Source organism: Pestalotiopsis fici, assembly GCF_000516985.1.
Source record: "Pestalotiopsis fici W106-1 unplaced genomic scaffold PFICI_Scf_5, whole genome shotgun sequence".
NCBI lineage: Eukaryota > Fungi > Ascomycota > Sordariomycetes > Amphisphaeriales > Sporocadaceae > Pestalotiopsis > Pestalotiopsis fici.
The window spans coordinates 1,657,868-1,672,889 of record NW_006917095.1 but is presented as its reverse complement, the minus strand read 5'-3'; the positions used below and the strand labels follow the sequence as shown (position 1 = coordinate 1,672,889).

At 50.4% G+C, this 15,022-nt stretch overlaps 4 protein-coding genes across 4 annotated transcripts; 2 read left to right on the top strand and 2 right to left on the bottom strand.

Annotated features, from left to right (window-relative positions):
- Positions 1-2,263: 2,263 nt before the first annotated feature.
- Positions 2,264-4,190, top strand: PFICI_07826 (uncharacterized protein; the record flags this gene model as incomplete). The annotated part of the gene is made up of 6 exons (XM_007836407.1): positions 2,264-2,418; positions 2,513-2,688; positions 2,766-2,924; positions 3,014-3,329; positions 3,540-4,053; positions 4,131-4,190. The coding sequence occupies 6 exons, from the start codon at positions 2,264-2,266 to the stop codon at positions 4,188-4,190; spliced, it is 1,380 nt and encodes a 459-aa protein (XP_007834598.1).
- A 986-nt stretch (positions 4,191-5,176) lies between these two features.
- PFICI_07825 (uncharacterized protein) lies at positions 5,177-7,285 on the bottom strand (the record flags this gene model as incomplete). The annotated part of the gene is made up of 4 exons (XM_007836406.1): positions 5,177-5,489; positions 5,542-6,797; positions 6,853-7,185; positions 7,262-7,285. The coding sequence occupies 4 exons, from the start codon at positions 7,283-7,285 to the stop codon at positions 5,177-5,179; spliced, it is 1,926 nt and encodes a 641-aa protein (XP_007834597.1).
- Positions 7,286-9,637: 2,352 nt separating this feature from the next.
- PFICI_07824 (uncharacterized protein) lies at positions 9,638-11,724 on the top strand (the record flags this gene model as incomplete). The annotated part of the gene is made up of 2 exons (XM_007836405.1): positions 9,638-9,808; positions 9,877-11,724. 2 exons carry the CDS (start codon positions 9,638-9,640, stop codon positions 11,722-11,724), a joined length of 2,019 nt encoding a protein of 672 aa, XP_007834596.1.
- A 767-nt stretch (positions 11,725-12,491) lies between these two features.
- On the bottom strand, positions 12,492-14,207 carry PFICI_07823 (uncharacterized protein; the record flags this gene model as incomplete). Its single annotated transcript, XM_007836404.1, has 2 exons — positions 12,492-13,994; positions 14,058-14,207. The coding sequence occupies 2 exons, from the start codon at positions 14,205-14,207 to the stop codon at positions 12,492-12,494; spliced, it is 1,653 nt and encodes a 550-aa protein (XP_007834595.1).
- Between the last annotated feature and the right edge of the window lie 815 nt (positions 14,208-15,022).

The following is a 15,022-nucleotide window of genomic DNA, read 5'->3' as shown; positions in this document are numbered from 1 at the left end:
CAATTACATCCATCTCCGAGCCTCTGAACTCATATCGAAATGGTGAATGTAGCCTATTGACTGGCCGGGCGGTAATTCCTCTCACATTTGCAGTCATAACGAGCCCATACATACAAGACAATCTCGATGGGGCTATCATGGTATGGCAGTCCTTTCTCAAGGTTGGTATCACCGCTGTTGCAAAGGTACATTTTTTTTCCCTTTTTTTTGCCGGTATGTTTCCCAAAGGTTTAGGCTAAGACACGGCAGTCTGGCAACAGAGATCCTGGTTTGGAGGTGTGCCAGCGCTGCAGGCACATCAATGGACCGCGATTAGACAAGCTTCACGCGACACATACGAGGCGAGGACGTCGAGTCGTGACAAAGTCAAGAAGTGATTAGCTTGTGACAAGTTGAGAGGATACGTCTGGCGGAAAATCACTGATGTGGACCGATCGTCGAGCAGGTAAACTTCTAGAGCCGAACCCTCTGGGCTAAAATGTGTGTACTCCAGTCCTCAGAAAGAAATCTTTTGGCGGGTGTACAGCTATTTCGAGGTGACAAAGGTCCAGATGAGACGCCTACGAACTTAGCCCATATCGACGGAGAAATCTCAATCAGATATCACAATGTGTCATGAGTACAGCGATAGCGGCACCAGCTATCAATGAGTTTTGGCCGAAGCCTGCCGAACTCGGATGCATAGCGATGCCCATTAGAGGCACGGTGTTCTCTCCTAGGAGGATAGACAGGAAATTCCTTGCCAACAAAGAAGCGCTGGATATGGGCAGGGTGGATGCTGCTTTGTGAGTTTCCAAAAACAATGGCCAAGACTTGCCCGAGACCCGGGTTTGGCCCATATGCCTACTGTCGACTGCGCATGATGCCGGAACTATCAAGGCCTCCGACTATGCTTGTCAAAAAACATTACTACCTAATGGATGATGAAGGGAATGAAGGGCGAGCTGATTAGCATTATACGCTACGAGATTCCTACCAGACAGTCTGTCTTATATGACTAACTCTTCTGCCAAGATCTGACATTGAAAATCCCATCCTTAGATTGTTCGAGGTCAAAAAGTCACACTTCCCAGGACCGTACTAGTTTCTAAAGCTCACGGTAGATTGGTGGAGAAGAAGATAAATATCGAGAAATATGCTTGGGGATACCTATATGTGGAGACATAGGGTAAATACATGGCACTTGATTGTGGTTCTAGTTGGTTTGGGATAGAAAACGCCTAGAAACAGCCTCAGCGAAGGAAAAGAAGTAGGCAAAACAAATCAAAACCACGAGGCTAGAGCATTTTATACCAATATTTCCGTACGAATTTCGACAGCCTCCCTTATAAATATGACCAATCTTTACTACACGAACAAGAATAAATTCCATCCGCCATATAAGTTGTGTATGCACAGTCATTCTGAGATGGCCTCTCCAAAAAGGATTACACATTTTTGAATGTCGCTTCATTTCAGAAACACATGCCATCTCCACGGCAAGATACAATGATTCAAGAAATGAGTCAAAGCTGAGGAATCAAAGCCTTGGCAGCATACTAAGAGAATGGTAGCCTAGACAATAAGATCTGATAAAAACGGCGAATCAGATAAGTGATTAACAAACACCGTGTCTATAAAACAAGGCTGCTTATTCATCGCGGACAACTCGGTGTTCCGCTCGCGGTCCGAATGGCCGGGGATAGCCGTTTTTAGTGTAGTGTGCCAACGGCAACATTATGTGAGCAAATGGAATCCGGGGTAGCAAGCTGAGGAAAAGAGCCAATGACATCAATGCCAAGTCAATCAATACATCGTCGTATAGCTCCAACTCCCGTCTTCTCCAAATGCTCCCCCCTTCAAGGCCTTTCTCTCTTGGTTTCGTCAACATGACCACATACGCACGCGCCAATCAGAGCAGGTATTGGAATGAGGAATCAACTCTCTATGACCGCTGAATATTCGTCATAGTTCCGGTCAATTCGGACGAAAGACAGTTACTGTTGTCTAAACCCGCCGATACTTGCTCGATTGACAAAGTCTAATTATAGGTATTCACAATTGTATGCAATTGACATACTGTTTCGCCTTCCCAAGGTGTATACACACTATACCAACAGAGGACTTGGTGTATTTATAACTCCGGCTCGAGCCGCTCATCCATCCCAGGTCCAGCACCTTGGGAGAACATCTCAAGAAGTCAATGAATCTCACAAGAGGTGCACTCCGGCTTTTACGCAACCCAATTTTCGCAGCAAACATTACTTACAGATCTCTCAACACCATGGCGACCCCCTACGCAGTCAAGATTACCCCCGAGAATACTGGTCTCTGGCACTTTGACCAGACCGAGGCAGCTGCCAACAAGGCCACGGAACTTTTGACAAAGGATATTGAAAAGCACCATGTCTTTTTCAACGATGATGGTTTTCACAACCAGTAAATCTCACTTTAACTCTCTTCACTTTCACTCTTCTGCTTTTCCGTATCTTTCAAGCTCCTCATCAAAAACAATATTGACACTATCAATTAGTATAAGCCACCAAATCTTGGCCCTCTACGGCACCGGCGCTTCAGCCCAGGATCTAGTCAGTGGCTATAAAGAAAACGAGGGCTATCAGCGCCCTGCCATGAAGGCGCATTCCCAAACTCTAATCGATGAGTTACGAGACTGGGAAAAGGCCAAGAAGCGCCTTGGCAAGGGACAGTGTAAGTCTGGCAATCCGTTAAAATTCGTCTTGAAATACATCATGTAGAGGCGTGGCTGACCACATCACTTGATACAGATTACACGGATTGGCTACACTTTTTCCAGCACGAGATTGAACATCATGGCTCCTGGCAGAAAGTGCTCGCCGAATACATGTTCAAGGAAAACGATGCACGTTCCGAGGACATGCAGGTTCGCATGTTTGCGGGTTTCGTTCACCCACTGATCCAACTCAGTAAGCCATCTTCCCTCATTCAAGCAAACCCCAAGTCGTCCACAAGGCGAATGAAGAACCAGACTAACACAGGAAAACCCTCCCAAAAGTGTACGGCGTGGAATGGGACCAACCCGCCATCGTAGCCATGGCCCTGGCCCAAGCCTGCGTGCACTCGGACCAGTTCCACGATTTCATGATGGAAGCCGAGACGCGCGCCCACGAGTCGGCCACCACGCCCATGCCGCGCATCGGCGAGCTCCTGCGCGACGCGGCCGCCGACCGGGACCTCGTGGCCTCGCCTCGCCTCGACGACGGCAACAAGGTCCGCGACGGCGTCCTCGCGCGGGCACGGGACTCGGCCATGCGGCTCGCGGCGCGCGTCCGCGTCATGCCCGAAGAACTCGAGGAGCGCACTGCCGAAATGTAAGAAAGTTCAAAATCTTGTCGTGCTCTCGGGAATCGTTGGCATGCTTTTGCTAGGAGAGCCCGTCTTTTTGAGAATTTGTTTCCCGGTCCCATATTCTGTCCCGGGAAATATCCTTTTCCTGTCAGCTGTAGCTCGATAAACACTGGGTGGAAATTCCTACACGATCAAAGAATATCCGAGAAGCTAACACATTTGCTACTCCTCAGGTACAATGCAGCCATTTATATTGCCTCGGCAGCCGCTCTGCACCACAACAAGAACGGGGGTGGCGAAAAAGACCCCAAGTATGAATTCTTTCTCATGCATCACGTCAACGTGAACCCCATCTTCATCACCCTCAACCGGCAGGACTGGATCCCCATGCCCCTCAAGGTCCGTTTGCTCGAGTGGAAGATTCGCATGGACCTGATACAGTACACGGCGCGCGGGTCGCCTGATCTTGACCTCGACCGCATCCGCGCATACGTGCCCACGGCCTCGAACCCGGGCCCGGCCGCTGCTTTGCTGCCGCGTATGCACGCTTTTGTCGACGATGGGCATGCCATTAAGTTGTTCCGGGCCATTGGTATCGGCAGAGAAGTCAGCAAGCCCTACGAGCACAAGGAGTGGATGATTATCAAGGGAGACTTATGGGATCAGATTGCCCACATGGTTGTCGACTCGGTCGAAGCTCCTGGTCCCACCTGGGTTCGAAATGCCGGATTTGATGAGGCGTGGCAGGTAAGCATTGCCAGACCTCGCTTGAAATTTATTGCTACGTGGTATAAACGGAAACCCACTGACTCTTCCGCTTCTAGGATGTCCGAGACCGACAGAACAAGAAGGCAGTTGCTGCGCAGCAGCCTCTAGCAGAGTAAGCAGCATCCTTGTCTTGGGCGCGAGGTGTCAGTTTGTAACATTATCCATGTGTAAACAGTCATGATCATAGCAGATTGTAATAAAAACGAGCCTCTGATTGCGGCCTTTTGCATTTCCTAGCCTTCCCAACTCCTGACGAGATGAATATTGCTCCTCAAGTGGCCTTACATTAAAAGTGTAGCAAAGTTTGTGTGAAAGACCACCTATCTGACACGTTTTCGACTGCCCCCCAAAGACGTATGCTGCCGATCGATATTTGCAGCCCTCCAGGGCGCTGCCTTGCGATCTTCCATTGACGAGCTCAACCAACACATTTGCAAATATGTGCCGCCCTCAACTGAATAGGCACATGGCAGTTGACATTCGAAATATCGGGCCATCCGCTCACTGATGACCAGGTGAGGATCGCCATAAGAAAGAAATAATTTAACCCTCGCCTTGCTTTAGGAAACATGCTCAGCCCAACATGAGTGAACCGTTGTGCTAGAAGCCATGCAGACGAGCGATCGCATTCTGTCCGCATCCAAAGCCTGCCAGCGTCTAGAAACAGTGTGGCTTTCGAGCCCCTCGAGGTGAGCGTAAACCAAAGAAAGCGAGAGCGAGCCTCAACCAGGAAACTTTTGGCAGTCGATTTCATTCAGCCGGTTGTACTGAGCTCCAATGGCGAGCAGCTTATGTTTCTTCCGTATCAGGTCTGTCCATTTGTACATCTTCCTGTTCAATCGGTTCCTGCAGTACAAACTAATAGTTAATACCGGAGGACTTCGAGATTGGCTTGCAGTTTGGGACTGTATCGAGGGCACGGTGAAAACAACAGTACATTGCAGGATGGGGTGGTTAAGCCGGAAAAGAGGAGGGAATCGTTTTTTGTGAAAATCGCTGAAACCAAGTGTCATAAGCTGGGTCATAATCGCTTTAAAAAGTCTATCGTGAAAGAACAAGGCGAAAAAGAATTTTTGCGAGGAAATGACCAAAAACGACCAAATCACCGGCTTCTGGAAGAGCCTACCGAGGTTTGCCGCTCATGTGCGGGACGACGGTCTCGCCGATCACTGTCCAACTTCAACGAGTCGAGACGCTTCTGGTTATCCTCGCTTTGATCAAGCTCATGGACACCGTTGGCCGTTTTGCCTTTGCCGGCCTGGTCTTTGATGGCTTGCCACTTTCTTTCCCTCAGTGCCTCACGCGCCGGGGCGTTGTTCTGTTGTTCAGTGTACTCGTGGGAACAGTCATCAAACAGCTGCGGATTGATCTCCATGAACAGTTTCATAGCGTTATATACCATGCCATGGATCGTTCTATTGATGTTAGCTTTGATTCGCCAATGTCGTCAGGAAAACAAATACGCACCTGTTCCAATGTCCCTTAGAATTTTCATAGAGCGGTGCAAACATGATAGGGAGGATGATCTCAACATTGTCGCTGACGAGGTTGCAAAAGTACTCATTATTCCAAAAGTATAGCGCACGTTCAGCGACTTGGAAATGAGGGCTTGCGACCGACTTGGCCAGCTGGTGGAAAAGCGGCTCCTGGACTTTGGCGAACTCGGCAGGGTCCATGACCTCGAATATATCTTCCACTTCGTTGAGGAACATGACCTCTTTGGTGCTGTTGACCTTGGGCCAGTATCGCAAAAGACCAAGTACAACCTCCTCAGTGAGTGATGCATCCTTCTCCAGGAACTGCACAATGCAGTAAGCTAGCTGAGGGTGGTACATGCTGAGACTCTTGACCTTGTGCAGGGGAAGCAGCACTCTGGTCAGGAACAACTTATGCTCCTCCTTTAGAGGTAGGGCAAAACCATTAATGATGGAGCCCAAAATCTCAAGAAGCTCGGCAATGCCGTTGAATCTCTCCGTCTCGTATACGAACTGGAAGAAGACATTGTTGATTGATCGGCGAATGAAGGATCGGAGGTTCAAGAACTTTCCGTAGATCCTGTGCAGTGTCGTCTTGAGGAAATCTCTTTCCCGAGGATCCTCAGAATCGAAGAGCTCCAAAAGTTGGAGGACAAAGCTGTGGTCAATGTAAGCCTTGGCAATGTTGGTGTTGAAGTCCTGGCTCTCGATGAATCGCAAGAAGAATTCGTAAACCACCTGAATATGCGGCCATGCGACCTCCAAGACAGGTTCGTCCTCCTCTGGATCAAAAGCCTCGCCCTGGGGGTTCATAGGAGGCGGAATCGGTCGGAACAGATTCTTTGCAAACATCTCGACAACGCGTGGGTACATGGGCTCGGTAATAACCTGACGGTTATTGGCGACATAATCGAGCAGTTCATGCAATGCGAGACGCTTGATTTCCTTGGACTTCATATCACCGCTAGCATCATTGAAGTCAAAGATGACATTGCACTGGTCAATCTTCTGCATGAAGAGCTCTTGGCGACGATTGGGTGGTACTTCATGGAAGCCAGGCAGTTTCTCCAGTTCACGGTGAAGCGAGATGTCGAATCGCGACGAATGCTGCCTCTTGGGAGTTCGAAGACCTTCGGGGACATCCTTTGGGGTTTGGTGGAGTCGGTCAAACATCAAGGACTTCTGGCCAGCTTTAGGAGGAGCTAGATCGTGAGGCATCGTTTCAGCTGCACCCGGAGGAGGGACATGCTAAGAGTTGACTTGTCAGTAACGCTACTTCTCAAGTCTCGAGGTGACTACTCACTGGAGCGCTAGGGCTGATAACGACTGTGGGTGGCAGAGAACCATGTCTGCTAGGCGTGGCGGAACCATTTGGCGAACCTTGAGAAGAGCCCAAATTGCCGAATCTATCAGCAGTGCCCTGACCTGAAGGGGAGCCAGTCTGGCCCGCATTGCCGGTGTCTCCTCTGTTATTTGGTGGCAGGGGCTTGTTGCGGATATCGTTCAGAGTAGACGTTGAGGACGAAGGTGTCAAGTTGGGGGATTGAGACTCTCGGGATCCGCCAGAGGGGGAGGCAGTGCCGTCTTTGGAGTCCTTATTCTTCTTTGACGACTTGCTATCGCTCTTGCCGCGAAGCTAATGATTGTATTGTCAGCATTCCCTGCGTAGACCATGAGAGCAGCGCGACGCCACGCAACCTCAAAGAACTTACCATTTTCTGGCTGAGACGCCTCATGGTGGTACTCATGTGGCACTATGGCCGAGCTGCTCTCGCAGGCAGTGTTCGTGTTGACTGGGTGGTGTTCGCGGGCGTTTGTTTGGAGATTAGGTTCTCGCCAGTCGACGCCAGGTCTGCAGCCTCGGAAATCGGGTCGCAAGCAAGGCTCGCAGTGTCGACGAGGAACACTCGGGTACGGGGCGAGATTTGTTCAGCTCGCGGGCCGATGACGTTTCCCAATCGAAGGCGTGAGAGTGTTGAATCGGGGCGAACGTGGGATGCCACCAGGAGGCGGGTAGCAAGGCACGGGGCGCGATGGAGGGGCTCACGTCGGGACTGTTGTAGGGCAGCAAGCTCCAGCGGCCTTGTTGAAGCTGAGGGTTGAGCAGGAGAAATAGGGCAGTAATCTACAGCGCAAGCGACGGTGACAAAAGGCCGTATTTGACACAGCCGCCGTCGAATTGAACAATGTTTTCTGTCGAAAGTCGTGATGTGTTGGGGTGGCTGCGGTCGTCGAGGGAAGTGGAGAAGTGGATAACGGGGCGTCGATACTGTACGGCCCGCAGATCATCCAGGGGAACGGATGGACCTCTTCTTGGGGGGTGGTGAGCTTCCACGCAGGGAACAGCTCGCAAGTAGATAACCTGGACAGTATTTATTCTTTTCTTCTGCTCACCACATGGATGTTTCAGCAGAAGTAAGTAGTATTGTGCGGGAGACGGAAAGGAAAAGATTGAAGAAGAGAGTAGGGCAAGCCGATCACACGGTTCTCCAGGGTCAAGAGTGTAGTAGTGTATGGAGAAGGGGTAGCAGCGCAAAGAGGTCAAGGTAAACGATTAGGTCGATCAGGCCCGGCGCAGCCTCTCGAAATTGTTCACTGCGGGCCCTGGGCCGGTGATGATTGCAGCGCATGAGGTCAAGGTGGAGACGCAGATGGGCTGCAAACCCACTAAATGATACCTGTACTTTGCGCTGCGGGTGCCGCAGAGCTCTTCCTGGCTGACATCAGTATTAGCCTTTGATTCGAGAAAAGAAGGCTGGATTTTTTTTTTTTTTTAATAGTTCCTTTGATCCATGCGAGAATAACTTGTTTCTAACTGTGATTCTGCCTGTTTACCTGACCGCACTGGCCTCCACGTACGTGTACGTGACCTTGGACATCTTGACTGGATTGGAAATACCCAAAAGACTACACGGTTTCCAGGTTATTGGTCCAGGTAGGTAGATTCTATCTTTAATGTTACTTCAACGCCAATCCGGCTCCCTCCAATGTCCCTGCCCGCCCACTTGACGCTAGGTAGGTACCTTACCTAGAATCTAATGCCCACGCCAGATCTCGCAGCCACCCAGCGACGTGCTGCTACTGGCTGGTAGGGTACATTATTACGCTGTTACTACTGCCTTACTTACATTTGCTCCGTAGCTATGGTCCGAGCTGAGCTAAAAAGTGTCCAGGTGAGCTGTTGCTGGCTGCTTGAATGTCACCCAAGCCTGGGCATCCCCTAATAAAAGAATGGGCAATGCCGATACACAATCCCATTGTCTGCCAATGCCCATCTACTCGTCCCGTGATGACAAGGCGATAAAAAGCAACGTAAAAGGTTTGGGCATCTACGCTAACCCGCCGATACTCCAGACGTTCCGGTGGGCTGGTATTATACAACAAAATAACCAAGGCTCAACATGGCGGTGATATTAACCCTGAGGCACGAATCGCAGTGGAGCGAACCCCAAGCATTCAAGGTGGACTGTGTATGTACGTAGTACTATGTAGTACGGGGAGAGGCACGTGTCTGAAACGAATCATCACACCTAAACTGAACTGCCCATGCTCGTTCGGTAATTTGGATGCAATAGTAATTACGGAAACTGGAGTCTAGATGTGGTTAATGCCGTCAGTCCGGTGTCATGCTCTCGGCTAAAGATTGTCAGTTGTCCGCCGGCTGGGGACCTAGATTAAAATGCAACACCAGCTTCTCTGCCATGATTGGCTCTACACCACACAGCCTGGAACATCGCCATAGTCAATTCACCTTTTTCGATATCAAGCAATATCCTGAATACTTTTTTTTTTCTTTTGCTACGCTACTGTAACAACTCATCAAATCATCGAAAACAAGGAATCAAACAATCTCGACTCAAGTGTGTCCTTGGCAAGTGGCAACACCCTTGAAGGACAGCTTCGAACAAAGTGAAACACCTTCGGCAAGCGTCTACTATCTACCATTGCTCGTGGGGAAGCATTTCACAAATGCTCCAAGCAAACATGCCCCATGACATGTGGTGAGCCTGGGCCACATCAACCCATACTCTTACTGCGAACAACAATTATCTGCCACAGAATTTTTTCGATAAATTTTATTCTTCATCATGCTCGGGTTGAAAGATCTTTTCCCCAAGCAGGGACCAAAACAAAATCCCAACGCCGCTCCTTACTTTGAAGCGGCGCCCTTGAAGATCATTGCTGTCGAGCATCCGTGTGTTGTCAAGAACACTGACAATGGCCTCAAGACCTTCGGGAGGAATGCTAATTATGAACGAGTGAGTGTGGCAAACCGCTGCCCTTTTTCGAAGCACCGCCGAAGGAAATTCTGCTAACCACTGGCCAGCTAATGGACGATGATACTGGCAGGATAGCTCTTCCTATGTGGTTGAGACCTGATGTACCAACCACCAAGCCGCTCATGTCGCATAATGCGGCGTCAAACAATGTCGTCTTGAAAATCACCGTACCCAAGCGCACAGGTCGCAAGCGAAAGCGCGGCACTGATGAGCCATTCACCGGGGTTGCGGTTCAGTCTTCCGAAGATGAGCCTTCTGAACACGTTTGCTCCGAGGGCAGAGAGGATGATCCCAAGTTGATTTTGCGCAAACTGCAGGATACTGCTGGCAGATACCAAGCAGAAGCCATTGGAACCATTCACGATACCCACCGCTACCATGGTCTCGCCGACTTTCAGTTTTCCGCCACCGAAATGCCCTATCTTACCAAGGTTACTAATCACATTCTACCACTGAAAGTGGACAAGCTACGCGAGCTCAGATTCGATCCGAATCTTCACCCTGTAAAGGGCCAGGAGATCATCCCCCCACCCTACTACACAGACCGTGTGGTTCCGTTCAACTATTTCTACGAACAAAATCCATATGTTCGTGTTGACGGCGTGGACGAACATGGCAAGGCCATCATGGTCAACGTGCAAGGTCGCCTCGCCAAGACATATGGTCACTACATCGAACACGACTATTACCCAATCCCGACGGGCCCATCCAAAGACATGGCTAACTCGCGTCAAGTGCCAAAAGATCTGCTAGAGCGCATGCGTGTAGCCCTAGAAGAGAGGCCAATCTGGACGAGACGAGCCCTGATTACAAGAGTGGCTCCTTATTATTCTGACAACAGTCTCAAGATTGCCGTGCAACTGGTGGGATACCAATTCAAAGGTGGACCATGGCGTGACGCCGTCATCAAGTACGGAGTTGATCCTCGCTCTGACCCGAAATACCGAATCTACCAAACGCTCGCCTTCAAGCTCGAAGGCCTTCCTGGCGACAGAACCGTAAAGAATGGCATCGCGCGCAGCATGGCCAGGGAAGAAGCATCACGTAGCCACCTATGGGACGGTACGCAGTATTGTACCAATGGAAAGTTCTGGCAGATATGCGACATTACCGATCCCTGTCTGATCAAGCTGATCAACGACGCTCCGCTGCGCGACGAGTGCGATATCGCGACCGACGGCTGGTGGTACGGCGGCACCTGGGCCAAGATCAAGGCCTTTATGAAGGCGAAAATGGTGGCCATTCGCCACGGACGCCTGGGCTTTGACGAAGACGAGGTCAAGAAGAAGAACTTCCTGTACAACTCTGATATCCTTCAGAAGCTGAATCGGTACGCCGATATCCAGCCCCAACATGCTAGGGGACAGGTCAATCCTTCTACGTTGTTGTACGACATGGTGGATGTCTCTGGACTGGAAGGCTTAAAGTACAGACATCGCCCTTTGACTCAGGCCAATGATCTCATGACGGCTATGGGTTTTAGAGGCCGCCAGATCAGGAGGCCTAGGAAGAAGAAGGCCGAAACCGATGGACCAAGACCTGATGACGACGGACTGGCCATCCACAAGGGCTCCGAAAGCGAAGTGGAAGAGGAAGCGGATGGGGTGGGTGAAGACGAGTCCGGGGTCGTCGGAGCAGGATCCGTAGAAGGAGATGACGAAGACGGCGGTGAGGAGCGGTTCCCCGACGACGCATGGGCTCATATCCTGGATAGCGACCTGGAAGAGGAGATCGAGGGTGAAGCCGATGAGGATGGTGAAGAAGATGATGACTTTGATGAAAGTATGATGCTCGAGGGAGGGGACGAGGTGGAAGACGGTGATGAAGGTGACGAAGATGACGAAGACGATGGAGACGACGAGGTCCCTACCACTGCTGGAGATCTACCCGACTAGGAGCTCTGGTAAATGCCAATGGTATGTCATGACATTAATGCGGTCAGTAGCCTGTCGACCCTTGAAACAAAAACCAGGTGGTAGGAAGACGGTGAAAAGAATCTTTTAAATTTTATTTCTTAAATTTGAACGCCTGGTCTTCAGGTTTGAAGGTTATCTTGGACTTGCCACCATTCACCCACTGCGCCCTTCTATTGCCTAAAGGCGAGGGTATAATCACTATGGCGTCTTATTTGTCTGCTACAAACACTCTGCTTCCACTGGCCGAGTGACCGGCAGGACAACCCGCGTAAGAGGGAAATGCCATGGCTATGTTGCTATAGTCATGGATCTGGAACAAGTTATCGGGGCAACCAAGACTTGTCATTGAAATCAGAGCAAACAATGTCTTATGAGTCCCAAATGCTAGTCGTCCGTAATCACATCACCACGGCAGCGCGGCATAGTCAATAATCCTAAACAAGAGGGCGACTGGGCAAGAGGTAAAAGATCAAGTACGAATTAGGCCTTCAACCGTAAAGACATGATGGACAATGCAGTTACGATATCTCATATTTCCCCATAAGACGTTCATGCAACTGTAGAACTGCCCCGCATCGATACTATTGACTCATGCTCTGGCCATTTTTCAGCTTACACTTTGAGCAATGTAGGGTGTTGGCAGGTCTAATGCCAGTCATTCTCCTCATACGACCATTGGAATTTGAGTAGTTTGTAAAACATACTTGTCAATCGTGCTGTTCGTCATACTTTTACATAACGCGACATTACCAACCACCGCGATTCCCCCGATAGCCACCCCGTCCGCCTCTGTAATCTCCACGAGAGCCATGATGCCCTTGCTGGAATTGATTATAGCCTTGCTGGTGATCGAGTGGCGATACCGATGGAGGCGGTGGTGGAGGCGCTGGAGCCCATCCAGCATGCGCAGGTGGTGGGATGGGCATAGACATGCTTGACATCCAGTTTGCTCCCGCCATTTGTGGAGGGGGAGGGGGAGGCCAAGGGCCTTGCCAGTTGGGCGGCGGAGGGGGAGGACTGACACCAAACGGGAAGTTTGGGGCAGGAAACGGCGGTTGGGGAGTCAAATTGGAAGAATTTTGATGATGGCCATTGTAATCGGGCTTGTTATGGTCCCGAGGCGGACCTGGATTAGGCGGTGGGCCGTAGTCTTGTGAACGTGAGCGTGAACGCGAGTATCGACGAGGCCTTCGTACAGATGAAGACCGCGATCTACTGAATGAGCGTCGCCGGTAGCGATCTCTACTAAAGCTGCGTCGGCGACTGCGATCTCTACTCTGGGTCCTACTGCGGCTACGGGAGTCTGGAGCCCGCTGCCTCTTGAAAGCAGGCCGTGAGAGGCTGCGACTGATGCTCCGAGACGCCGATCGGGAGAGGCTTCGTCCACGGTCATCGCCCTCTGAGCAATTGGTCTTCTTCTTTCGACGTTGCTTCATCTTTTGACAGAAATCGCGTGACCATCCATAATACGTCTGGCCTCCGACCATATGGCCTGTTGCTCCATCAAGAACAAATCGTTGGCCCAGCATATCCAAGTCGTCAGATGGGTGGTCACCAAAAGACGAGTCTTTGGCATATATACGATCCACGTCGGCTAACAGACTTTGCACAGCTTGAACCAAACTCTTGTCTGCAGGTCCCGGCACTAGCTGGAGCGGTTTGATCATGGACGGATTCATTGGTCGTGTCGAGTTTGGCTCAATAACGGGAAGCCAGTTGGCAGCAGGCAGGTCGTACCACGGGACATTCGCATCTCCGTGCATGGCAGGCATGACGTATGGGACATCCTTGGAGAGCTTCGTGCCGGGCGCTGGAGCACTGTCAGTGTCACCATGTTGAGTTGACCCATGATCTGAGTTGGGCGCATCCCGAGCAGTGTTTTGCAGCTTGTGGATGAATGTAGACGAAAAGTATTTCTCCTCGTTCCACAGGTCGATGAGGTCGGATATCTTCTTGGCGTGCTTCGGGCAATTTGCAAATGCAGCAGCGCTCTGGACCAGCGACGGCAGAAAAGATTCTAGTTGGGTAGAAAAGCTGCCTTCTCTCTGCTTGACACAGACATGGTATAGCACATCACTCAAGAGAAACAAAATGTGCAGTCGCTTCCGTTTCGATGAAGGCTCCCGAGCCTTTCTGCTAGCTGCGAGGTCGACATTGAAGGAGCTGGCCAGGGCGGTAAGATATTTTCCCAGTGCAGCAATTCGCTTTGGTGACTGCACTACATGATGCAGTATCCATTGCTTGCTTTTCTAATGTGACGATGATTTTAGTTGTCGCACAGACACTAACAATGTCAAGATTATTTCTCAAACCTGAACGTTGGCTGGAGAGCACCGCAGAAGGGTCGCGTCGAGCTGGCCAAGGAAGTCGTCGATGTCGGCGCGCGAGCAGGAAACAGGATCGGGACGAAGTAGAACAGCAGAGAACGACACCTTGGCAATCGCAAGCTGAGGCGATGCCATCATGTCACTACTACAGGCACATACAACCTGATGATGCTGGTCTTGAGTCACAATGAACGTGGTTTGCTCTCTGGTTGTAGTAGTCTTGGTGGCAGCAAGCCGAGGGCGGAATTGAAAGTCCTAGCGTAAGGCAACGCGCAGCAGTGCCGCGCACAGCCACTGTGGCCATTAGCGCCACACGAGGGATTAGTTAGCGCAGCTCTGCTGCAAGAATCAGTCTGCATAGCATATGGTGACCTGACGTTCCATTGGAAGACCTTGTTACATACAGATCCCGTTCTTCAAGATATGAAATTCCGGCAGGCCATAAATTAGTCAACGGAATATATTGATATGCACAATACGTCTCTCGCCTAACTATGTCTTCTTCAAAGTTCAAACCAAACGTCCATTGTTTTATATGAGCATTAATGCCATCTTCCACTTCGTGACATTGCAACCACTGCCCCCAGAAGGCATTCACTAATACTTTGAGAGTGTTGCTGATACGAGTCACTAAAATTGCCCGTCATAGAAGGATAAAGTTTTGCTCACACATCCGGTTTTCCAAGGCCGATTGAGCGACCGACCAGCGGTATAGGACCGTCGTATTGGACTTCGCATGGTAAGCACCCGTTTAAGCCTGATTATTCACATCCTCAACGTCGATGGCAGCCGACGGGCGACTAGGCTGAGGCATTCGCACTTCGATGGTGGGTACGGCACTGCTATTAACTAAAATAGTTAACAGCGAAATGAACAGGGAAATCGAGACTTTCATTGTAAAGGGATAATGCTATGTCTGCGAGAGAATGCGTTGTAGGAATGATTTGCAT